Source organism: Semicossyphus pulcher, unplaced genomic scaffold (genome assembly GCF_022749685.1).
Source record: "Semicossyphus pulcher isolate SPU_LCO1_2020_fin unplaced genomic scaffold, fSemPul1.0.p SCAF_5, whole genome shotgun sequence".
NCBI lineage: Eukaryota > Metazoa > Chordata > Actinopteri > Labriformes > Labridae > Semicossyphus > Semicossyphus pulcher.
Genome location: NW_027211726.1, coordinates 8,434,118 through 8,460,889, shown reverse-complemented (window position 1 = coordinate 8,460,889; position 26,772 = coordinate 8,434,118). Strand labels below are relative to the sequence as shown.

Below are 26,772 nucleotides of genomic sequence, written 5' to 3'. Positions count from 1 at the left end.
TTTCTTTAAGCATACACCTGGATCTTGATGTTTTTCCTCAGGTGTCATGGGTATGACTCAACCCTCTAAATTGACTGAGCAAATTCCATTGGCAGGGGATAACCCAGAGGTGCATTTGAAAGATCTGGGGGGAAAAAACCTAAGATGTGCTTTTGGCTAAATATGCAAAATGGTATTGGTTTATTTTATTCTGAAAATCTGGACCGGAAGAGCCTTTGTCACGTCCTGTAACTTGCGTTCGATCCTACGCCTCACAGGACTCGCTGAAGCATTTTATTCCCGCACTGTAGATTTTCCTCTAACGACCCTGTGGATTGGACCGAGAGTATAATTTTAACAAGATATTTTAACAGACGTTTTATAATTTAACGTTTTAAACATTCCCAGCAGTTTGTTTTTTCGGATTCTGTTTTATTTTCACGTAATTTTTTGTCACTTTTTTGCTTCTATTCCGGTTGGATTTACTAAGGGCGTGTTTGGGCGATCTGTACCGGGAGTTTCATCTCCTGTACTTGGGGAAGACTCTGAGGAATGACAGCAACAGGAACCGGACTGCCATCCGCCTGAATGGAAACAATGGATTATAAAGAGCTTGGACATAATTTCGAGGAGAAGCTGACACTAACAGACAAAAGTGAGTACCTTACAGTCACTTGAAAATAGGTCATGAATACCGTTACTGTAGAATTAAGGTGGGGGTTTGATTATACATGATGTTATCTCCTTGTTATTTTCCTTAATCTTTTCATCCTACCATTCAAAATCAATCGTGGCGGTGTTTTCAGTGGACATTTTAGCTGCAGCGGCGCCACACATCAATTTTCTCCCACTCAAATCTGAAAAGATGGGATGTTTCTCCGCCCTGGTAACCCCGCTGTAATTCCTGCACACTAAACACCAGGCTGTCTGCATCTCTAACAGGCGGGTCCTAACCAGCACAGATCCTGGAAATGCTGCACCGTGCTGTGGTCTCCATTACCAAACACGTCAGTGGTGCACAGGGTGAAAAATGGCACACAGAAACAACCAGGCAGCACTGACACTGGAGAGCTAGTGTAGGCAGCGAAAACATAAATAGGTCCCTTATGCCACATAATATTATTGAAATACTAAATAGATAACAGCAGGAAAATAATCTGTTTTTTTCCGTCTGGTGTTTTGCTAAAGAGCACTCAGGCAGCACAGATACTGGCTGATGCAGAGGTTTTAACATCTGCATCTCCAGCTGAAGGTCTCTCACACTGCACAGGCTGTTTTTGTAGCTGAAATCTTTATTTTTTGTGCACAAATAAGCTGAACCATAATGATATAATGGTTTAATAATGGGACATATTATTTGGATGGTTGTTTAAGTTTCATGTGTTTGGCTTATGTTTATTCTTATTTCTCCAGCATTACAGAGGACATGTTTTTGCTAATGATTTAAGGTCTTAAAGTGGTTAGGTTCTTATTTTTACACTGAATCTGGCATAAACGTATTCTTGTCTTTCTTGTGTGCATGACATGATTATAAAACCCATATATTATTAATCATATGAGCAAATAAGAGCACAGAAAATGTGCTTCACGCTGCCTCCACCTCCATCACACATCTCCCCTTGACCTGTGTGTTGGTAGAGAAGGTGACTCTCTCTTCACTGGCGGCCCTCCCCCCCCTGTTTCCACTTGATGTGGAGAGTGTTGGATGGACGGACCAGCATCTGCTGCAGCTTTTTATCACTGCGAATGCAGGCTTGCTCGCTGCATGTGTGGGAGTCTATGTGTACATGTTGCAAGAAAATCTGCGGACATATTTAATGTGCAGTAATCTAATATAGGCTGATAGGCTTATTGTTTTAGCTCTTATAGCAACCATGTAACAAGCAAAGGCCTGAATATGCCATACCCAAAGTGCTGGTTCCTGTTCATGACCAAGCTGCAAGGTACATTGTTTTGAGGTACATTAACTCCTCATTATGAATGCTGTTTTTTTAAAATCATTAACTCCTAAAGTTGTCAAATTCACTAACAGCCAAATGCCTTGGGGGTTAAGAGGCGGGACTGAAGGGAAAGCTTGTGCAGTTGCTTTACGGGCCCCACAATGAGACATTTCTCTTAGGGGTGAAACTTGTGCTCAACAAGCTCATATTGTTGTGTAGCGTAATCCACCCATCAATATGTATTCTGAGAAGCATGTTTTGGTCGCAGGCCTTCTACTGAGAGCATGCGGCAGGGTTGATCAACATGTGACGTTATCAGGAGGAATGCTCGACGCCGAAAAAGGCAGCAGCATTAGATAAACAGAAACATTCTCCCTCCTCTGACTCCTTTCCGAGAGCTGTGAGTCTCATTCTCGTTGAAAAAAAGATAGAAAAGAAAAGCCAACTAGGGTTTGTTTGTTTTGTGCAGCCTGGTGTGCCTGCAGCGCTCGGAGAGGGGATCATAATCCCGTATCAAAGTGATTTATTCAGGTCTGAAGTTGGCAGATCTCTGGTTTAGCCCTAATGCATGTAGACCATCCAAATCCCTAACACACCCCCTTCACGCATACACTTAGACCCCTCCTCTTCTCACCATTCCTGTCATCCCCTGAAACCTGTTAACCACAAACATTTTGCCACTTAATCAGGTTTTCTTCCTGCGTCAGAATCGATGCTACAGAGCAGAAAACACCAGAGAGATTTTTCTCTGAGGAGACACAGCTAGCAACTTCCTTTCTTCCTTTCTGCGGTCAAACCAAGCCTCTCCAAGACATGACATGTTCAAAGGCTCCTTGTTTGTGCCTCACAATAGGAGTGGCACCGCCGTCCTTCGCTGAAACAATTCACCTTTTGTGTTAAGCAGAGAGAAAACCCCTCTCCACTTGTTTCTATGAGAGTTTAAATAGACGTGCTACAACTCCTCCACAGGTGAAAACTTCTCTTTCCTGATATCTGCGGTGTCGCTGGATCAACTTTTCCAGCCTCGCTGCCCCGCAGGCAGAGTCTCACTGTGGAGTTAAATGCTCCTCTGTGGAAGTAATCAGACGTGGACTCCCTTTGGCTCTGTGAGCTTCCCAGTCATGCTGACGTTATGTTCTTGGCGCACGTTCAACATCCCAGCCAAGGCTGGAAATGTAGATTTTGGCCTGGAAACCTTCCTGCACAGGCCTTTGATTTGCCCCTATCATTAGTTGTACTCTGCCATTATACTCCAGAAAAGAAGCAACGTTGCTCTGGTAAATAGACTATAATTATGACCACAACTAATAATTTTCAGTATCTCAATTATGACTGAAATGTCAGGCCCAAGATTGTTTTGTCAAAGTCCTCGTATTTAAGATGTTTGTCATTTTTGCTTGATAAATGGTTGCAACACTTGACCGTTAGCTAAACTAGCCGACAATAATCAATTACATTTTGTTGTAGCAAGCGCCACACAATGTAAAAAATCTCTTATTTTAAATTTTGAAGTACTTTTAGAAACTAGAAATACAACAGAAAAATTAAGAAATATTTAGCAGTCATCAAAACGTTAGCAGGTCCAGCTAACTAGCTTAGTTCCTAGAGTAGTAGCTAAATCCAGCAATACCTCAGAACGCGAGGAAGCCTCTGTGTTGTTTGTGGAGTTACAGGTAACAAAACGACGTCTCAACATTGCTTGTTTTCAGAATTTATTTATTTTTACTCTATAATTGGTTGTTCCATTTGTCCGTTAGCTTAACTCCTTCTGTGAAAAAGTCAGATTCAATTGGTTTTAGTGTTTTCAAAAACCAGAAATACAAAATCAGAACTGTAAACAATCAAACATAGGGTGAAAATGTTAGCTGGTCAAGCTAACTAGCTTAGTTTCCAAATCCAGCTATACTTCTAGGGACAAGGAACCCTTCATGTGTTTTGTAGAGTTACTGCTTACAAGTGATGTTTTAACATTGCTTGTTCGTGGATTTTTTGTTGTTGTTTTCTATATAAAGTTGTTTTAACACTCGACTGTTAGCTAAACTCTTCCCCCGAACAATGATGGATGTTAATGTAGCAACAAGTAACTGTCGTTGTAGCAAGAGCTATTCTCATTAATTAAAGATTGATTGTCAGTGTGTTTTGGTATTTTCCAAAACCAAAAATACATCAACGGAAATGTAAGGAAAGGAAAAAACACCAACAATGTAAGCCTTAAATGCTAGCAGGTCCAGCTAACTAGCTTAGCTCTTAGAGTAGTCGCCACATTTTGTATGTTTTTGTATTTGTACAGCATTATTTTTGTGTGGTTACAGTATGTTTAAAAAGCCTATTATAGCTAGTTCATCAACTGTATTGGAATTACCCTCTGTTTGGTAGCCTTTCCTAGCTACCACCACAACAGCATTCAAGCTAATGTTAGCAGCAATGTCCTGCTATTTATTGGATTTTGGGAGCCGATGCTCAACCAACTTCAGCCAGTGTTATCTGAAATTTGGTTAAGTTTGGTGAACACTTTTTAGACCTTATCATAAAAGCCTTTTTGCTGTAACTTTAAATCGTTCCATGTCTCTACAAAAACACATCAGCTAATTGGTTAATGGAAATATTGAAACATTTAAAATGACTCAGTCCTTATTCTTTTAAAACAGCTGTGTTTTTATGCTGTCTGTTAGTAATAGAGGGGAAAAAGTGAAGCTTAAAAACTTGAAAGACAAAGCTCCTCTCAGCTCCTGCGGTCAGACGGGGCTCAAGTTCTCACAGCTCTGCCAACTGTGTCTCGTATCCTGGGGGGCTCGAACGCATGTACATGGGTGGGTGGTAGAGCTGAGATTTCTGCTGAGAGGGTGTGGACGGGGTCGGCTACAATGACTCTGAGAAACTGGACGGGGAGTCGAGGTTGAAGCGCGTTGTTGTGGTGTGAGCGGATCCTTCAAGAAGAAAGGAGGAGACCGAGCAGGCCAGAGCGTTCTCTTCTACAGTCCACGTCAGCGATCCCTGTGACCAGATGCTATAAATCACAGCCATGACTCCACAGGAAAGGAGAGGAAACGCTCCACTCGGCTGCCCCAGTTTGAAGAAGGCGAAGGATGTAGCTTCCTGAGCGCTGATGCACACATTAGTCATGTCTCCCTTCGTATCCGACATTTAAAAAAAAGCAGAAGTCTTGAATGAGACGTTGATATTAATAATCCTGTTTGCAGCATAATCCTGTTAAGAACTGGTGAGGCCGATTTTAGTCATAAAGGGAGCTGTCGTATGACATTCTTTAGACCAGAGTCAGCACCTAAACATCTGGGACTATTTTACAGCTGATGTTGCGGGAATGATCAGTAAATCAGGGGCAGATAAAGTGCGTAATTCTTTCTGACTCAACAATAAGCACAAATACTCCAAATGCTTAATCCAAAAACACCCTTTTTTAAACTGCATATCTTCCCCCTGCACTTCCCAAATGTCACCTGTTTGGAGCTTTGTTAAGGACGACTTTTTGTAGATGCTAATGCTAACAACATACTGCTACCCATTTCTTTGTAAACACATGAACAGTTGCTGCGTCAGGAAAAGCTAAACACATCACTTCCTGGGGGATGTTTAGTTTTGTAATGTTAAAGACCCTATGACTTATTCAGACTTCAAGAACTTTTGTGATACAACCTGGTCTCAAATAGTCACGTCATCCGCTGATTCATGCTCATAGATGATATTTTTTTGTGTCAGTCAGCAAGACTTCTAAAATCATGGATTTTAATTGGAAGTATATTTCATGTCAGCACCACAAACATGTATAGGAAGAAAGAGGAAGGAGTATAAAGAACCAATAAGATTGATTTTCCTTCCGGAGAAACCTACCTTGAAACAACTTAAGCTAACGTTAGCAGCAGCTACGGGTGGGAATCTCAGGGTAACTCACGTTACGGTGCGCGATACGTGCACCCCACGATAACGATAATATCACGATACAGCAATTCTGCGATAATTGATATATTGCAAGACAATCATATAATGATAAATTACGATATCTGATTAACTTCTTTGGCCATTAATTTCCGTTCATGTTGCATTCATGTCGTAAGCGCCACGGGGAGGAGTCATGAAGTAGTGATGTAATGATAAATTAAAATATCAACAATTGTATTGCACGAGTCAGGACGACGATATATTGCTGTGTCGATATTTTGTCCCACCCCTAACAGGAACCCCTCCAAAAAAGGTTTAATGCTACTTCATACAGTGTTGCTCTTCTTAAAGTCACATTCTCCACTAACACTGCACAGTTTGCTATTTTCACGTCATTTTAAAATGACCTGAAACTTTAGCTGTAGTTGCTAGTGACGCCAATAATGCATCCATAGTGACATCAACAATCCGATCCGTCTCTGTTGTAAGCTCAGAGCTGTTTAGGTTTCTGTTTAAGACAAAAAAAAGGATTTCCAGTGAAACAAGTCGGTCTGTTTGAGGCAGATAAATGATGGTGTTGGCTGTGGGATAACCTGGCCTACTCACCGTTACCGATTTGATGCATTTTGGGCTGTATCGGAGGCATTAACTGGTATCTTTATCGGACAACATGTGCTGCACTGCACTTGAATGTAGCTTCAAAATTCTAGCTGATGATTCACTTTGATGTATTAGACGCCTACAGTATTGATTATTTCCTCGGGGCCTTTTGGGCTAACCCTGAGGCTCTTCACTCTCTCTTTTTATGTCCTTGGCTGTCTATTAAAGTTTAATTAATAGACCTTCAAGAAGCTTCATTCATCTTAAGTGTTAAAAAGATTTGTTGTGTTTGCAAAGGAAACTTTGTTAGCTTAGATTTCTTCCAGGTAGATGGTGCATGAATATATTTAGTGTGATGTTAGCAACAAGAACAACACAAGTTTCTTTGGAATTTGTTGTTTTCGTATCTTAGTTGTTCAGCTGTGTCTGTTTGCTTCCTGTTCTGTTCTTGTCTCCCCCGTTACCCATGCTGCCTTGCAGAATGTGCTGGATGTTTTTGTTGATGTAATATTCCAACCTCGGGGGAATCACTAACAGATGCACCCCTCCCAACCCCACACGCACACCCTCCCTCGTCCTCCTGCTTTGAAGTGTGTGTGTGCTTGTGTGTGCAGATAACAGCCCTGATGTAGCTACATTTGACGTGCGTGCCCACTTAAACTCACACACACACACACACACATATACACACGTCACTCAGCACTCAACATCTCGGTCACAGCACCCACAGGCTGTACTGCAGCCTAATTTAATCTTGAAGACAGGACGACATCACTCAGGATTATAAAGAACATGTTAATGATCAGCCATGTTGACTTACAACAGATCACCTTCGCTTTAGGTTGTGTAAGGATGACGGCTAGTCCATATCAACAAATGCACAGGCATTAAACCAGTGAAAACGCAGCGCTTCCTGGTGCACCAGTCGATTGATTACCTCTGCAGTCTCCTACAGTGACGCCACTCTGCTCCTTCCATTACCCCCGCAGGAGCCGCAGTTACCCAGCCAGCAGCTCGCTCTTCCTTTCTTATGCTCTGAAACGATCCTTGAAAGACTCCTCTTTCCTCTGGAGGGCTTTGAGTTGATGTAACTCATCATGTTGGATGACAGATTTGATGTGCCTGATGTTGATGAGATGCAGTGAATCAGGTAGAGGCCACCTGACCTCGATGAAGCTCGTTAGTGTCCTGCGGCGTTTTTTAGGAAGCTTTTTATCATCTGATGTGTCTGAAGCAAAACGCTACAGAGTTTATGTTGAAGATGCATCTACATGTGGAGTTTTAGTGACAACAGGTATTCATTCATAAATGTATACAATTCAGGAATTAATAGGAAGGCTCGAGAAGACTTTATTCAATGTTTGTTGTCCCTCTGTTATTATTACGAACATGCTACATGCTCAGAAACATATGGCTGATACACACACACATGCACAAACAGGACCCTATGCACTAATGGACTTATGTCAGAGTGAGGGGGCTGCATATGGATTCTACCCCGAGCAGTGGGGGATTCAGTGCCTTGCCTTGAGGATACCTCGACAGTGCCCAGGAAAGGAACCGGCACCTCTCCACACTTGGTCCGTATTGGGACTTGAACCGGCCACCCTCCGGTTCCTTACTGACTGAGCTACCTTAGCTGTCAATACTAAATGCTTTCGAAATTAAAAACTGTTCCCTAAAACATCAATACTTCTAGCGTCGGCAGATCTGAGGTCACGGGTGGGAGTGTGTGTTGGTGAAGGAGGTCAGTGAGGTCGGAGGGGGCTAGGTTGTGGAGGGCCTTTAGGCGATGAGGAGGATTTTGAGCTGGATCCTATGTTGAATGAGGAGCAAGTGGAGGTTTTGATGGACTCTGGTACACACGTGAGGTAAAAAGTACGCTGTGAAAGTCCCCGCAACTGGCGAGCAATTCGGCGTCGGCCCTCACAGTCAGAAGCTCCTGAATCTCTTCCTCTCTTGCGCTCATCCTTTCTATTGTCCTCTTGTAAACGATCCTTCTTCCTCGACCTCGGATGTTTTCATTCATCCTGTTATGTGCCTCTCTTCTGGTTTTCACGCCGGTCGCAGGATATAAACGTCATCACCCGAGCGGCGGATGTTCCTGAGCATTACAAGCTGCGTCGACAAGTCGGCTCACCACGACTTCTTGCGGACGTTGTAAGAGGAGGCAGGCAGGGAAAAGTGTGCAAGCTTGTGTTCACACATGCCGTCCACCCGGATAAAGTGGAGATATTTTTAGGAGTGCAGTGCATGTGTGACCGGGGCTTTACAGAGCCGAATAAACTGATATCCGGAATTATGATCTATATTTGTATCCCCTACAAAATGCATGTACTTTCCCCAGTTCATCATTATACTGAATCTAAATTGGTAGTATAGTTCTAGATGACAAAGCACAATATTAACTTCTCTTGTGTCACATTATTTGTTTCTTCCTGCTGTCATGGCATCATTTGTTGACCTGCTGTGACCAACTCTATGAAAGCCCCTCGCCGCCCTGAAACCAGACCTCAGCTGAGATTAAACTTAGTCTGTCATCACACCTCAGCGTGCTGCCAGGTCAACATGAGTCAGCCAGACGGAGTTATGCCCTACTTTATGAGCCCAAAACAAGAGAGTGGAGGGGCAGCTGTGGACTGAAGAGACTTACCGTGACTTGTTTCTGAAGTTTTAATCACAAAAAGATCCCCAGACCCGTTTTTTTAGTAAATATTGACACCAGGCGAGCTGAAACTGTTATGGGAACTGCAGACAAGGAGACTCAGACCAGGTCAGCTCTTGATAGATGTTTAAATACTGGAAAAGAAGAAGAAAAGAACAGATTTAATTAGGTGTACTGCTGCAGTAAGTGGTCTGAGTCTGGAGGAGGCTCGCTGGTCTGCGGTTATGAGAGAAATAAACAGGACACAGATCAGCTGCAGTGCGGCTCATTGTTACTGCAGATCTCTGTTTACTTCTTGTTTCTGCCTGTTGTTCCCCTTGTTGTCTCTGTGTTATGTAACTTGTTTCTTCGGCTGTACAGGCCGAGTATTGTTTCACAGCTATCTGTACTAGAGCTGAAATAATCAACACGTCATCATACCTAAACAGCAGAAAGGTCCTTTGCGTAAGACTCCCAGAATGACCCAGAATGTTGGTTTACATTATGAAACAGTAGCTGTTTGGTGTGTGGTAATAATTAGGCACACACTTGTAGGTTAGGTTAAGGAAAAGATGATGGTTTTGGTTCAAATAAATACATTTTTCTGTCAGTAAAAGTAAGTTTTTCAAAACGTGGCTTTTTCTCTGCGTTTTTCCTTTTGTCCACACAAATGTTCAGGTCACTGAAAACGGATCTTTTGTAAAACTCCGGCCAGGCTGAAGACTTTTAGAAACTCAGTTTCCGCGGAGATGTGTAGACGGGGTAAACGGCATTTTTGGCTTGTGATGTCAGGCTGTGCGCCGTTATCTCTTTGCAAAATGACGGACGTGACAAAAACAGTGATGCGTAACAGGACTTTTTCCATGTTTACACATATGTACAGTTACTCGTCTACTGTATTAAAGAGCAAAGACGTCGAGTTTACATACAGGTCATGAAAACTGTTCTTTTGGGAGTCCTGTGATTGTTTGATTGATCCATTCATTCGTCCTTACCATAGACTGTATATAACTGGATGTAGCCACATGACTATGGACAATCGATTTCCTGTTTGCGCCACCAGCTGTTTTCGCCCTTACCCTTCAGTCACAAAGTGCCACTCCTGTCGCCTAGCAACAGGTAGGTGGCCAACTAGCTAACATAACTTAACCTATTATTTTAAAGACAATTTGAAGTTTCAAGGCCCCCTCATTTTTTAAAAACCTTTGTATCGCTAGCTATTCGATTTAGTTGACACCTAAAACCTTTACATTTAAAGTGTATTCCTCGACCACTTGAGAGTCAGCCATCTTGTTTGAATGGACGCGCAATGAATCGTGGGATACGTTGTGCGCAAAAGGACGACGCATCTGAAGTTGCCTTCGAAATGTGACAGCCTTCGACGCACCGCTGTGACGAAATCGGCCTCAAAATACACAGCAACGAAACACAGCTAAGTGATACTAAGTACAGCCATTACATCTGACATGACAATGAACACCATTTTTTCAGAACTTGACTTGTTTTTGATACTAGGTGAAACTGGAAGTGAAGTCTTTCCCTCTGTTTTCCTCTTTTTCAATCATAGCAGAAGTCACACCTCTGTTTGGCCTTTCTCATATCAGCTGTGTAGAGTTTGTGTTGATGCCTGAGAAGGTTTGCTGCTACTGTATTGTTATTGTCCTCGATGTAAAGACAAACAAACCTTGTGGTAACTCTGTTATTTACATGCTTTGCTTACTGTTGCCCCGTCTTAGTGATTACCTAGGGATGAGGTCATGACCGAGGAAGTGAAACACCCTGACGGCAGCCACAGTCACAACAAACCACGCCTGAGCTATTTTCTCTGTGTCTCGAAGAAAAGCTTTTCTCAGCAGCCGCCATTTAAAAACTCGCTGCATCACCTTTGACCCTATTTTAAGTATCAACCTTTTGCTATGGAATAGAGAAGGAGGAAAAGGTGAATAATAGATTGTCCATTTATGATTCATGCTTGGCTCCGTTTTAAGTCTTTGTGACTGGGTAACCCACTTCTTTGTGGCTAAAAGCATCTGGAGATCCTGATTGAAGTGGAGAAGCTAACATCCTGCTTGCGTGCCTTTTGTCGTTCTGACTGAATCTTTTAAGGTCCAATGTTCAAACACTGTTTTTAACTCGGTTATGCTTTTAATAGCTTCTCCTGTTTGTGCCCTGTATTCAAAGATGGGGTTAGGGTAGAGACAATAAGAGAGTAGACCGTCAAACTGATGTTTACTCATTTTAAACGCATCTTGTGTCCGATTAGTTACATTTTTGGTTGTTTGAAGGTAGAAAATAGGTTGTAATATGAGTTTGTGATAAAGAGACGTTGTTTAAATTACCTTTAGTGGAATCTATTTATGCAGATAATATTTGTATATTTTAAAAAAAATGTCATTGTGAAATAACTTCATGAATAAATTGCATGAAAGAAAAAAAATAACCAACAATTTGTGAAACATTTTAATAAAATATAGAAACTCAACTCATTTGTATGTAGCCTACCTTTCTTAAGCTAGCTACAACTGCTAAGAAATTTAGCCAGTTAGTTCATGTTAGCTAAAGCGACAATAATATAAAGTTATTCTAATTCAATAGAATAAATCAATTATACCTAAACACAGACAGTTGATAAACTTTTAAGGTTTTAAGGTTAATCCAATGTATTACTTGTTTTTCTTGTTTGCTCTAAACTCTAAAGTTAGCATATTTGGCTAACTAGCTACTAGTAGCTAGGTACAGTTGCTTGTACAACTACCTTTTTTGTTAAATTATAACCTTGAAATTATCCAAGGATTATGTTGGAGCTCATTACAGTTTAATTCCTTTTTAATAAATAATACTGTTCATAATAGCAGGGCTAACTAGCTCTGCTTGCAGTACACAATGTTCCACCTTTTTGTCAAGCCTGCTGTGCTACCTTTAGCTTTTATCTTTTAGCTTCATATCAAGTATTTAGAAAGTACATGAGTGTATATGACACGTATAATGTTTTCAGTTAAAATAAGTCCACTGACACATTAAAAAGTCACAGTGATACAGAGTTTTTAACCAACTCACTAACAGTTTTAGCATGAGCATGGAGTTAGCTAGCTGAGCATCGCTTGCTAGCTAAAACCGAACCAAATCTGCTTACAAATTTTAAATTATAATTTCATTTTATTGTTGGCTATAAATGAGAGGAGTAATTTTGTCTATTTCTGTGTGAAATTGAAGACTTATAGGTTTACAAATTGCTAAGAGAAGAACAGAAAACATAACAGGCATCGCCACAATAGGGTGGCGTGGAGTCGATTACTGCGTTAGCTTCTTGCTAGACTTGTACTTTCAGCGATCAAAAGAGAAAACAGCAGGCTTGTCCACAACAGCTGACACACAGAGGCCTGTAATTGAATCCCAGCTTTAAAATAAAGGTTTCTCTTCTTTCATCAGCACAGAGAAGCTACATGTCTTCTTCTGCGACAGTGATTATTAGCTGTGCATGTTGTTGTTGCTGCGGCCTGGAGCTCATTACAAACACAGCTGTCGGTCTGCTGTCCTCTCACGACGTAACGGGAGAATCAGAGAGGTTCAAAGGTTCCTGAGGCATTTGTCCGTGCAGGCCTGAAGTTATCTGTTCCCTCAGAGGCGGTTGTGTCGTTGACATTTTGTTTATAGGCTCTTTGTGTTTCATGTATGATTGAATTTGGACTCATTGACCTTTTGGTTTATTCAGATGTTGTCATGAGATGTATCTGCGGAACAGTATTCACGCTAACTTCTGGCTTGTGTTTTGGCTTTTGATGCTCTCAGCACCAGCGTCCCAGGAATGTTCTTCCTCTGCTTTTCCCTGGGGTGTGGATACTTGTTGCCCAAGAGTGTTTCCTTTCTTTTTCTGTCCATACAGGAAGCGGAGGTGGAGGCGTTTAACAAGGACACATGTGTTTTTTAACATTGTGTGAGCCTTTAAACACAGCCATGCAGATGTTTTTGATTGAAATAGTCCGAACTCCTGGACTCACTTAATCTGCGTTCATGCATTTTGTGGAAGTGAATTCACTCAGACAATGTCCTGTAGCTTTTACTACACATACAGTATTTAATCTCCTCTCTTTTAGGATGAGTTTAATCCTTTGATTCCTTGGCACATGCGGGCCGAGCATACACATACAAAAGACACACATTCGTTGTATAAACACGTGCAGGGGAAATGTGGATGCCAGGGATTCCTGAGGTCGGCCTGACCCAGATCCAGCATGTCCCACTCATCACAGCACACACACACACACACACACACATACATACATATATGTGTAACATACATTACATTACTCTAAACAATAGAGTGACCTGCTTCACACATCGGAGGGCTCTACTCCCCCCAACCTTTAAAAAAGACTGTTTAAAGAGACGTTTCTCTCTTGATATTTGTCGTATTTACTCCACCTTAAATCAGTCAAACTCATGACTAGACAGATTTTTTAAAGAGATTATTATATCCAATTATCTTATAAAATCTACATATGTTTTATTTTTTTCATTTTCTATAAGCGCCATCCCCTGCAGCTGTAGGCACATGTAAAGATAGCAACTTTGTTATTATGATATTTACAGTATACACTTGCGGAGTTTGCAGTTTAATTGGTACAATTACAAAGTCTCATACAACAGTTCGTGAAGATTATAATGTTATTAAGCCAAGATAAGCAAAACAAATAGGAACTTTTAAGAATAGTAATGGCGATAAAGCCTTTTTCACCTACATTTTTGGGAAATCAAAAGAGTAAATAATACTATTAATGATAGCTGAATATCCAGGATAAGACATGCAGACACATTATACACACATACACTAAAAAACAAGATTGTTAGGTTTCTTGTTTATTGTATTTGAATGAACATAATAAAAAGAAAAGAAATGCATGTGCAACCGCTAAATGACAGAAGTCTGTACGTCCACATGTTGCTAAGGGACGTCCGCACAGGGACCCTCGTGTACTTGGGAAGATGTTATTAGTATTTTTGGATATCCTGCTTTTATCCAAAGTGGACAATGGAGAGGTGAAAGGACATGAACGAGCAGAGAGGCAAAAAAAAAAGGTCCCCTGTCGGAAACCAAATCAGGGACATTGAAATCAGAGTTTATGATGTGAATCGTAATCACTTAACTAATCTAAAGTCAGAGCTCTCTCAGGATAATCTTGACCTCCCAAAACACTTTTTAACTTTGGGCAAAGGTATAAAAAATGCCTGTATGAGTTTTTACAAGTGCACAGAAGCAGGAATTGTAATTATTTTAGCAGGAATGTCCCCGCTGCAGCCAGAGAGAGACATGTGATCGGTTGGCCTGCTGCCCTTCTTACCTGTCTGATGCCACCTGTGTTTCCACCATACCTCTTGTGAGGAGGACACTTTCCCTCTAATAAACTTTCAACCATTGTACTTAAACACATAAATGTCACATTCCTCACATTTCTGGGGACTTGTTATGGCTAATTTTCATGGTTTTCTGTCATATCCACATAAAACGAACAGCTGGCATACCTGTTGCCTCTAAAAAGACTTACAAAAAGAATTCTGGGAGATGCAGTGCAAGTATGAGTAATCATAATTTATTTAGTTAGTTACTAAGTTACTGAGTTGCAAAGAGTTAAGAGAGTTTTCCTCACTATCATTGGTAAAATTCAGCGTCATGTGGCAAAGTTTGGCTCCATGTTTGGCAGGTTACCAGCTCTCATTTGGACATCCTTCTAAGTTTCATTTTATTTCTGGTGAATACGTTTTTCATGCCAGGTGCATTTGGATTTTAACAGCCAATGTGACCCAAACACAAACAAAGTAAAGTCTCCTGGCCGACCTGAGCGGTAAATCTGGTGCAGCACAGTTTGCGGTCACTGTGCCGTCGCAGGGTGCCTCGACAGAAGCCAAACCCCTTTTATGGCCGACATTCTCAGTATGGTGCTTAGCGCTATTTATAAACTCGGAGTCTGTCACAGTGGCACAGAAACCTGAGAGGGCTTTGGAGGGACGAGGACCCGGGGGGGGGGGGGGGGGGAGTGACGGGTGAACATCATGGTGAGTTTGTGTTTCGGTGTTAAATGGAGCCTGTCACATGAACGGCTGATGACACGATAAGATGCACTCGTTGACTTGGCACAAAACATCACCGTTGAAGCGTTACCACTGAAAACATGCATATTTTTATTTAGGCTGCATAATTTATTCAAGGTATTATCCCATATTTAGACTTTTCACAAGTAATTAATCAAGTAGCGGTTGTAAATTGGAGTTAATTGTGCAATTTGTTTTCAATGGTTTTGAATAGCAGTTGAATGTAGCATAACTATTGGTATAAGACGCATCTATGAGAACAGATCTATTATTTTTGGTCATACTTATATTTGGGATAATTAATCTCTTACATTTGGAAACACAGTACCCATAATGCTTAGGGTGTATGTAAACAGGAAGTATAATGTAGCTATTTTCTGCTACAACTTGAGCCCTTTTTTAAAGTCTGTATTTAGTTACATTTTTGCCATTTTTTACAGTTGAACATATGCCGAATAAACTATTAGGAGTTCCTGTTTGCATTGAATCCATAAATGTACAGACATTTGTTACTGGATTACTTTAAAAATGAGCAAACCTTAAAATGTCACAATTTTTAGATGGAGTTCTGTGTTTGTTAGGAGCGCTCTTTTGGTTATACATTTAAGCAGCTTAAAGTATGTTTATTTGAAATAGAAATTTAGAGGCATTGATATCCACAGAAAGTTTAAGTCACATTGAATCTAAAAAATATGTTTCCTGTCTGTGTGTTCACATTGGACTTAGTTATGACTCTGAGAAGGAGGGTCATTTTTGGCGCTAATTGTGGCTATCGTACACTAAGTATTTAAAAGTACCTGAACTGCTTGAATAACAGTTGTGTCCTTATAAGTAGCAAAAGTGGATAAGTGATTCTTTAAAAAAGGGTCATAAGGTTTATTGAACTGACTCTGTGATGCTAGTTACTTGGCAGTATCTGTTTTAAGTTGCTAACATTTACAGCTAGCTAACTCCATGCTCATGCTAAAAGTGTTTGTGTCAGTTGGTTGAAAACTTCAGTGTGAACTTTTATTGTGTCAGTTGACCCTGTAAAAGGGTCGTTTATACACACATATGTACTTTCTACATACTTGGTGTGATGCTAAAGGATGGAGGCTTATGCTAATAGCTCCCAGCAGACTTGAAAATAGAGGAACATTGTGAACTGCCAGCAGAGCTCGATAGCCGTATTATTTGACACCAGAAGCTACTATTAGCACGAGACCACAAGACTGTGGCAGCGATGCCCCGCAGTGTATTTAATTAAGCAAGACTTCACTTTATTGCTCTTTAATTCAAACTTTCTGTCTTCTTATAAATGTTTATAGTGTGGTCTTGCTGTTACACAACTCAAGTCATCACTCTGCTCTTACAGTAGACAACAGACACACCCATGCTGTGCTTACTGTAATAACCAGTTAGAGTGAGTTAGAGACTCATATGAAGGATCTCTTCTTCTGCCATAACTGAGCTTTGTTCGGTTGTCTTTATGTGCAGCTTACCAAAGTTGTATGCAGGTTTAAATGCACATCATAAATCCAAATATACTAGTCAATAATTGAGTAGTACAAAGAGAATAAATACCACACAAAAAAAAGCTAGAGAGTAAAGCTACAGTCCTGCAACCCTATAATGAGTGCGGAAGTAGTCTCTTAATTAGATACAAACAGACGGGAAGGGAGAGGCTCTGTTTTTGCATCACTTTCGAACACTTATATTCTCCAGTCAGCAGACGGTAGAGTTGTACACTTTTTGCCTGCGTATTTAGTGACCAAAACGTTGACTTTATATGAAAGGTTTAATCTCGAAGATTTCAGTTGCGATCCCTTTGGCGGCACCTATGGCGATAAACGGTTATTGCGCGAGCACACTTGACAGTGACAGATAGTGACATAACAGACAGTTATTTACATGAAAATCTTCAAGTTTATTACTTTAAAGAGTTAAAATTTATGACAGGCTTTTAAACCCACAACAAGAAAGTCTGGGGTTGTTTAAGGAGGTTGTTTTCTCTTCTTTTGTTCAGTTATACAGCATTAAAGTTTAATTTAAGCATCCATAAAAACATGGACGCTCCAAATCAACCAGTGCTGATTAACAAGACATGTTGACAACAGAGAATCAGACTCTCCGACATAAAAACTTTATTTAAACAAGTAGACAAAAACATCCACAATGATAAAAATTTAATATAATTTCTTGTTGACAACCGACTTGATTTATTTAGTTTTATGTTTGTCCTGTTTCTGCTGTGTACTTTTTTTAGGTATGTTTGCTATGTCCTTAATCTCTACACTCCTTTTTCCCCTCCAAGAATATTTGTCGTCTGAATGGTTCCTTTTTTAGACTCGCTGTGTCTCTTACATCCGCATAAGGTCAGTGAACTGATTAAACCCAAAAAGTGAGCCACTCTTGGAGAACAAAGTAATCTCCTCAAGTAAGCAGGAACATTGCAATCCTCTTTTTGCCAAATCCTAATCCTTTATTCAGCACCAGGTAGAAGCAGCGCCGTCCTGCATCTTTCTTAGCCTCTTATCCAAACACACATGGGGCTTCGCTTCACATCCTATTATTCCTCAATTAGGATTCTGTAGTAGCAACCTGTGCATTAAGCTCCGTGCTGAAGTACAGTGGAGGTAGCTGGAGAGGAGCCAAGAGTTAATCTGTGATTTATGTGGTTCGGTGAGCGTTTGGACTGGTCTGAGGAGAGCGTCATGCTCCATCTGCCCGCAGTTGGCAGCCTCTCACCTTCCTGCCTCTGTATCTTTTCGCTCCTGTCTCATTACTCCTCCGGCTCGGGGCCGTAGCTCTTTCTGTCTTTATCTCCTCTCCTTTTTGTCTTTTCAAGTCCTACACTCCCTCTCCCCCCTCTGTCATTATGAAACAGGCTGCTGCACCATTTTCCCTGCTCTCCCATTGTCCTCCAGCTCTCCTTTCTCTATAAATCACTCCTCTCACTCTCCATGTGTCCTTGTAGGAGTGCACATTTTGTCCTTTCTTCTTCTTCTTCTTCTTTCTGCTCCAGTCCCCCTACTCCTTACGTCACAACCAGAGGAGGATAAATGGAGGGGGGCGCAGCAGCCGGGCAGCCGGACTCGGTGACAGAATCAGCGGGGCAGCAGAGTGTGAAAACAAAGTCGGAGCGGGGATTAAGACAGGATGTGTTTTGTGGCTTTCTGCTGCCTCCGTAAGGGTCAGAGATCAGGAAGTCGGGCCTCATGACCGGATCTGAGTGGAGACTTCAGTGGTGCTCATGTTAGGAAGTGTTCACACAGACTTAGAGAAAGGCCTAAATGTTACATAAAACATGAATGAAAGGCTTGATTGATCTGTAGAATCAAGGGGAACAGTTGTACAATGCCTTTTGCACAAGTCAGAGGAAATAGGACCTGATATACATCCATCAATTATCTATACCTTATCCTGTTCAGGGTCGCAGGGCGGCTGGAGCCAATCCCAGCTGTCATCCAGGTACACCCTGGACTGATCGCCAGTCAATCACAGGGCTGACACATAGAGACAACCAATCACGCTCACTCTCACACCTATGGGCAATGTTAGAGTCACCGATGAACCTAACGAGCATGTCTTTGGACTGTGGGAGGAAGCTGGAGTACCTCAAGGGAACCCACGCATGCACGGGGAGAACATGCACACTCCTCACAGAAAGGCCCACTACGTCCGAACTGGGATTCGGAGGAGGAACCTTCTAGCTGTGAGGCAACAGCGCTAACCAGATATACTTACAGCTGCAACAATAAGTTGAATAGATATGGATTAGTCGATCAAAACTATCGCCAACTATGTTAAAAATCAATTAATTGTTTCAGTAATTAATCCAGCTATAAGGTCAAATATCTGCTGACTCCAGCTTATTAAATCTAAAGATTTGCTGCATGTCTTTGTCATTTAAGCAGACATCACTGGTAAATTTTGATTATCCTTTTTTCACAACCTTTAGCTGTGTCTTAACGAGTAATCGATTTATCATGAAAGTAATCAGCAGATTCAGCAATGACCTGACCTTTGATATTGAAAATATGAATGTTTGCATCACTTGGATGTTTCTGCACATTAAAAGTCAGCAACTGATAATCACAGAACTCTCATGACATTTACTGGGGTAATGACACTCACAATCAAAGCATTGTGCAAAGTCGAGGATGCAATGTTTGTAGAGTTAGACTCAGACTAAGGAGACATTCTTTTCATACAGTTGCTTTAGTTTTCTCTTGCAAAACAAATAAGCAGGAACATGGCTTTTTCTGACAAGTTCAACTTGCATTTTAATATGTGATCATGACAGCTGGGATTGGCTCCAGCACCCCCGCGACCCTGATGGATGGATGGATAGCAGGCAGAATTCTCAGAATGTGAATGCTCATTATCACCAGCTGTTAATGAGAAGGGGCCAGTGGATCAGATGGCATTCTCCATATTGTCTATATAGAGATCAAATCTTGTTGTGACAGGGCTTAAAAACTAAGGAGACATCTCTTTCACATTTCTAGTACTTATTTAACTGTTTAGTTGTTAAAACCTCTCAAAATAAAACTTGTAATGATTAAAATAAAGAAATAAAGGCAACAAATGAACAGTAAAGTTTTATATGGACTCAAACACTTGGAGCAGCCACGAGCGTTCTGTGCCTGACAGTGAGTCAGGGGATTTATAGATGAGTTTGGGTGGTTCTTTGGGGATAATTAAGCTTATTATCATTAATCACCCCCATGACAATCGCTATGTAAGAGTTCTTCTGAGGCTGAAACAGACTTACACAACAACCTCCGATGATTTCCTCTTCCCCTACAGGAGGAGTTTGTGTGTGTTTAAGCCTTTCTGTCTTATTTTCACAGTGAATCCGTCGCTTCCTTTAAAAGATTACTCAGATTTATTCCCACGCTTTTTTCTCACCTTCTGCTGCTGTTCTAACGCTGCAGTCAGGAGGCGTTTTCTCTGCAGGACTGAAACCTTTAATGACATAAGGGGGGGGAATGTAGCGCGAAGTGATGTGTGTGAAGTGGTTGTAAAAGAGATGCTAGTGATTTGTAATGAGGCGCGGGTGTCGTCTTAATGAAGTCTCAAAGGTATTTTAAGGTTTAAAGTGACGTTTGTCAGCAGTGAATGTAGAAATAAAGCATTCTAGCACAATTGAGTGAGTCACATTGGAGGCTGAACACTAATTGTCAATGACACGACAGCAGAGAGGAAGCAATGCACAGAGATTTTCTGGATTATTTAATGATCTGCTTCATCAGATAAAAGAGCAAAACATCAGCTATCAAGTGTAAGTTATATTTTTCTTGTTACTAATAAGTTTGCCTGTTTCTGTCTTGCAGCTCTGCCCCTGCAGACGGACCCTCAGTCCATCCAGAATGCAGACAAGTTTCCGGGGAAGGATCCCCTGACGTCAGACGACTCAGCCGTCACAGACCTCTCACCTAAAACAGACTCCAGCCCCAAGACAGAGACCCCCACCCGGACAGATGCCTCCTCCAAGACAGACGTCAGGCCATCCACCCCGGGCAGCAGCAGCAGCCCGCAGCCCAAGAAAGGTGCACTTATGGATGTGTTTGTTGGTCAATATCTTCAGTTGCCGAACTTCCTAACAATCCAGTGTGTTAGATTTAAGTAGTGAAACATCAATTACAAGTAACACACATTCAGGTTATCCAGGTTTAACCATTAAGGTCAGAGATCAGCATAGCAGCAACACATATTTTCAGTGATAGCTTCTGTATTTGTAAGATTTTTTTCCTTGAAATACATCTGAAAAAGTGGGGCCGTCTTATATTCGGGGTGAAGACTTTTAAATGCCCATATATGTTCACAACAGTAGACGGCATCTCTTATTCGTAAAGCGAGTGTACCCCTCATGACTGAGGCCAGCCGTCACTCACAACGACAGAGCCAGGGGGATGAAGGATGGAGAGACACTGTGATTGTCCGGAATATAGAGGCTCAAAAGTAGGTGAAGTTAACCGACAGCTGAGGCAGAGTTATGATGTCAGTGTTAAGATAATTGTTGTCACAGTGTAACGTCCGAAAATGGCAAAGAGATCACGGGCCACCATAGTCTGGCTTTCTTAACTTACGCCTGCTCCATCCTTGGCGTAATAGATACACCCAGGTGCAACACAAACAGGGCTTCACTCTAACTGGTTCACAGGGCATCATTTAAAGCTCTTGGTCGTACACAACGTTACACCCAGACGTACGCCCAGCTGGTGCACTCGGCTCCAGGAGTTCACGTAGCCACCGTGAAGTCCTCCACTGTTTTGTGGATTGCAGTTTTAAAGCTTCGAATTTGGCTTTTTGGTGGTTTTCTGTAGCCAAACGTTAACATATCTGCGCAGGACAGTGGCTACACAAGAGGTCGGGTTCAGTGACTTGAATTCATTAAGATGACACCTAGCAAGAAGCTAGCAGCACCCACCTGTTACTCAAAGTGTCCACGCCCTTAATGACGCCTAACTTTAAGACTTAGAATACTTTAAACAGGCAAATAATATAAAGATTCAACCCCTGAACAGTCGACAAGAACGGGGAGATAAGCAATCCATTTTAACATGGGGCTCTAAGGGGACTGTCTCACGATTGGAGCCAGGCTCTAGTGGTCACTCGAGGTACTGCAGCTTTTTTGGGCTTCATTTCACAGCCCTGGAGGTTACTGCTTGGTTTAATTAGAAGTTTTATTGATCTCTTGAAAGGATAAGCTACTTTCCGGCGTATATGAGCAATAATAAAGGCGCGATAATAAAGGCCTTTTGTTTGCTTCATTTTCAGTCACAAGGCAGACTGCGGAGCGATCAGATAGGAGGCTGGGCTCCTGGTGCGTAAATGTAATTAAGGCAGGGGGATGCAGTCGGGAGATATCGGCGTTCATATGAATGCCTGTCAACCAGACACAATGCAAGGTCATATTAATCATTTACTTTGTGGTATAATAGAAATAAATAACAGCTATTGTTCAAACCTGTTCCCACGTTAGAGGGCAGACGAAGTGTAAAAAAGAGGAGTCAGCATGTTCTCATGCTGCTGCTGGTCATGTGACTGTGACCTGCTGCAGGCTTATTTATTTTCTGATTAAAATCTGCTGCATGTTATCGTCTCATAAAACCCTCCAGTGCCTCGCTCATTCACAAACAAAAACACTTTTAAAGGTGTTAAATAGTGTGAAAGGGCAGGTTAAAGGACGCTAATATTTAAGGTAGAGTGTTTTTATCCTCCGTGTTTCATGTCTGACCTTCTCCAGAGACAAAATCGACACCTAAAAGCATTTGTGCATCATTTTTACATCCTTTTTGTCCTAATGGAAGTTTGGACGTATATCAAGTCGTTCCAGCCGGACAGATGGTTGTGGCAGAGAGCCAAATCGTCATTTGCCATGGCGGAGACAGGATGTATAGTATGGAGGGAGGCTGATGGAGGGGTGAGAGGAGGGACTGATGCAGACAGAGACGTCTCAGTTGGATCAGAACCTGCAGCCCTATGAGATGTATCTTTCCCTGCTCCAAACGGTGTCTGCATATCAGCCAGTTTGAAGCCGTGTAGCAAAGTCTCCTAAAGGTGGGGAGGGAGGAAATTCAAGTTGCCATGGAGACTAAAGTGCTGCAGGGTCGTCTCTGATTGGCTGAGAAAGCGCGGCATACATATTACATAGCGCGGAGGAGAACGACTGCAACAAGGAGCCGGGCTCAGCGGCGAGCGCCCCGGGGGGGGGGGCGCCTGGTTTTCAAACGGCGCGTTCGTCTCTGCAGTTGCAGCTTTTCACCGCCTGTTTTAAGAAACGAAAGAGATACATGATACAAAGCTGAGACGCACATGTACATCACAGTTACAGTCAAGCTGCGTGAGAGTTTCACATCATCAGTGTTCGGAGGGACGGAGCTGCACTGACCTTGAAGCTGAATCAATGAATAAAGGTCTGAATTAATTTCCTCAAAGCATTTTCACTTTGATAAATCTGGTTTTTACACACACACAACTTCTTATACATATAACTGTGACATATTAAAGGCTCAGTTCAGCCTAATAACAACATAATTTATTGATATTCTGACTCAAGTGAAATCCATCCGTACAAACTATTCTTGTGTTTTTTATATCCAGATTCTGAGAAATGCTGAGATGCTCTGAGACTTCTGGCTCCACACAAGTCCATTAATTCAGTATGAGGTGGTTACAGCTTTAAAAAATGACAAGCAGCGACTAGATACAGTGTCAAAATGTCGAGTCATATCGTCTTCTTTAAGATATGCTGACCGAAATATCAACCGATATGCATGAATATTTTTCCTTCAGACAAAAAAGGTTTGATTGTTTCTCTTTAAATATCTGGGAGAGTTTGGTAATAGAATTACCAAGTCGTGCACCACACGCCTCTCTTTTCTGTCTCTTATCCCGGGCTCGGACTCAGTAGCAGCAGGCTGAGCAAGGTCGCACACAAGTTCTTCTTCTCTGCCTACTCCTGGGGGATCCTGAGACATTTCCAGGCCAGATGGGATATGTAATCCCCCCAGCGTGCTCCGGGTCTCCTCTCTGTTGGAGTTGTTCCTGGAAAACCTCTAGAGGGAGGCGACTGGAGTGCGTCCTAATCAGATGCTTGAGCCAATTCAACGGGCTTGTATACGAGCAGGGGTCCTAACGAGGGTCTTAACAGCGTCAATTAGACCCTCGTCCGGTGCATCTGCTGCAGGTTGCAACCCTGCAAAGGAACCTCATGAAGTACAAGTGAAAATCGCTGTAATCAATATTTTCTATTTCAATAATTAAACAAAATAACTGCCTAAACTGACTTATGTGAAAGAAGAATCTGCTCTGACGATCCCACAGTTTATTACCCGAAGCATTTCGCTTTGCTCCGACAAGAGACTTTTTGCCCTTTGTTTAAATTTAGTCTTACCGTCTCATCAGTGCGTTTTTTAAGCCGTAGTCGGCAGCTTAAAAAACCTGCAGTACACGACCTGCTCAACACCACATAGCACATAGATACAATAAGCTGCCCTGAGGAGTTGGTGGAGACCAAAACTGAGGTAAAAGAAGCGTGAATATTAGACTTAAATTCATCAGGGGGGCAGAAACACACATTCAAATTAATGTTGTTGTACTGTAAACGCCTGATGCGTAAATAAGCAACTGTTTGTTGCACTGCCCCCAAGTGGCCAACAAGCTATTTGAGGTTCAAGATGAAAGATTTAAAGTGATAATCTCGAAGGTTTTCATGTAAATAAATGTCTGTTAAGTCACTACCTATCGCTGAATGAGGTAACACAATGATGACTACAGATACAACTTCGAAAATAAATGAAAATCCAAAGAAAAAGAAACAAACTCGACGCTCAGATGAAGACAAACAGTCTAAAAAGTAAAGCGACCGTCAGAGAGGAAAATCAAGAGTTACAACCGGAGGCAACCGTGGACGTCACACATGCGACACTGTCTGGATATCTGGGAAGTGTGCTCCTGCAATTACCGTTTATCACCATAGGTGGCGCCAAAGAGAACGAAACTGAGATCTTCGAGATTACAACTTTAACTTCAGCTTCTTTTATTTTCCAACAGATTCGATGAGCTCAGAGCAACGACAGAAACTTGCCAAGGAGCGGAGGGAGGAAAGAGCCAGATATATCGGTAAGAAATTATATGACCTTAAATCATGTTGAATATTCCCTACAACACTCTGCAGGTGATGCATGAAGTTAAACTTTGCTGTAACAAACTTGATGCATGCACGTCTTCTATTCCACTCTCACTGCTGTATTAACGTTCTCTGTCACTCTCCTCTGACGTGACTGACGGTTGTTGTCGTCTCTTATTGTCTCTCCTTGCACGGCTTTCAGAACAGCAAACTCAGCTGCAAGGTAAGGGGCTTCACTAAAACCCTCACCGCCACGGCAGCGCTCATGCCACTCGGGAAATAATCAAACTTAATCACAGTCATGTCTTTTCTTTTTCCCTCCATGGATCAGTTATGTCGTTGATTTGGTTTTCTGTCGTCATTCGTTGGAAATGTTTGAACCCTTTGAACTCTCAGCAGTTTCACTTTGGGGTTAAATGTTTCCGTTCGTGTTCATTGCCCACCCAGCGTGCATGCACCACACCTATAATCATGGTTTCAGTTTGTGGCTCCAGAACGATTCTTCTCTCTTATGAAGATATCGTGCTCGCCCCAAAGACGTGAAGGACTAAATCTAGATCTCAAACTCTCTGCTTCTCCCTGTGGATGGAGTCCAAAGCAGAGCACAGACGTCTCACGGAGCCCGAGGCACTTGGCGTGAAAAATGAGCCGTCATTAGCGAGACTGGAGACCGGGCCTCTCAGACAGATTAGATTTAATTACTACTTGCATTAGCATCAGTAATGTGGTCGTGCTGCAGCCGCACCACAGTTGAAGGGGAATTCTGCTGTCGTTTGATCGATAATATCCGAGGATACCGAGCTCCAGTTGATCTTAGATGAGTTAGTCTGCTTCTGTTCTGTAAGTCTTTCATGTTGCAAACAGAATGCATAAAGCCTTGTAGGTAGCAAAACAGGATGTTTACTGCACCTTAATCCCTAAAACATCAAGTAAATCTGAACATAGTGTGAAGAATTGAGTGTTTATGTTATGTATCAGCAGCTGTGCACTGAATATTTTATGCAAACTCTTTAAACTTGAGAACCTGAAAAGCACGTCTGCAAGCGTTAAACCCGACAACATTTTTCAATCCAGCTGAACATAATTGGATTTTTGGGGGGAATTGGATTTATGGAGTGAAGAGGGCTTTGTCATTGTCGATGAGGCTCAGACTTGTGTGCCTCTTTGGCTCATTAGTGAAGATGAGCGACGACATACAAAACAGGTCTTTGCCTCGATGCACTGCAGGGCTCAACCCACTAACAAGTATTTCTAATGTTGTCTAACTCACAGAAATATAGTTTAATATAAAACCATGTCATGCCATTACTCTGGTCAGATCTATTGACTGTATGTGAAGAAGAACAAACCCGTTCTGCGACCCAAAACACACATTTAACCTACAGATAAAACTCAGTGGGCTCAGTGTGCAGCTTCTTGTGACAAATACGGCTCCTGCAGCCGATCTGCTCTGGAGTAGCAGAGTGGAGGAGGAACGGTGAGAGGAGACGTAACTAAAACAATCTAAAACGGCGTGCGGGATCCTTGCTGTTTTTATTGGTAAGTGTAAGTGTGTGTGTTTTGGTTAGCGGAAGTGGCTACGGCGGCTCCGACCGCCAATCTCTACTGACGTCATCAGTGCGAGATGGCAGCGCCCATCATGGAGGTTATTTTGGCTTCAATTTCGTACAATGAGAGCAGATGGGGGCACGTCATCCATCTATATATACAGTCATTGGTTAGACCCTTTTAATAGCATCTAACAGTTGGACACTACACTTGGACATAAATCAACATGATAAGAACTAACTATAATGACAGAAACCATGTTTATAGTTTGACTCATGTCCCATCTGTTAACATGACCTGTACTGCAGCCAGTCAGCAGGGGGCGATAAAGATGTTTTGGCCCCACTTTTAGGGAGCTGTCATGTCATCCATCTTCTTATACAGGCTATGGTCAGATCCGGCATGTAACCCATCCTCATCATCATTCACACTGACCTTTTCATTGTTGTGTCAGAAGG

The 26,772-nt window shown here is 41.9% G+C and overlaps 1 protein-coding gene across 5 annotated transcripts in view; it reads left to right on the top strand.

The window, feature by feature from the left end:
- The first annotated feature begins 260 nt into the window (after window positions 1-260).
- Window positions 261-26,772, top strand: part of LOC138608431 (MAP7 domain-containing protein 1-like) — a 49,099-nt gene continuing 22,587 nt past the window's right edge. For 2 of the 5 annotated variants that reach the window (XM_069681010.1, XM_069681009.1), the window contains exons 1-4: window positions 262-634; window positions 20,466-20,681; window positions 24,691-24,759; window positions 24,969-24,989. In XM_069681010.1, the coding sequence (XP_069537111.1) occupies window positions 568-634; window positions 20,466-20,681; window positions 24,691-24,759; window positions 24,969-24,989 (373 nt within the window). In that variant the 5' untranslated portion in view covers window positions 262-567. Of the gene's footprint in view, window positions 635-20,465; window positions 20,682-24,690; window positions 24,760-24,968; window positions 24,990-26,772 lie in introns of all 5 variants that reach the window. The other 3 variants (XM_069681007.1, XM_069681008.1, XM_069681011.1) reach the window with 3 other exon arrangements.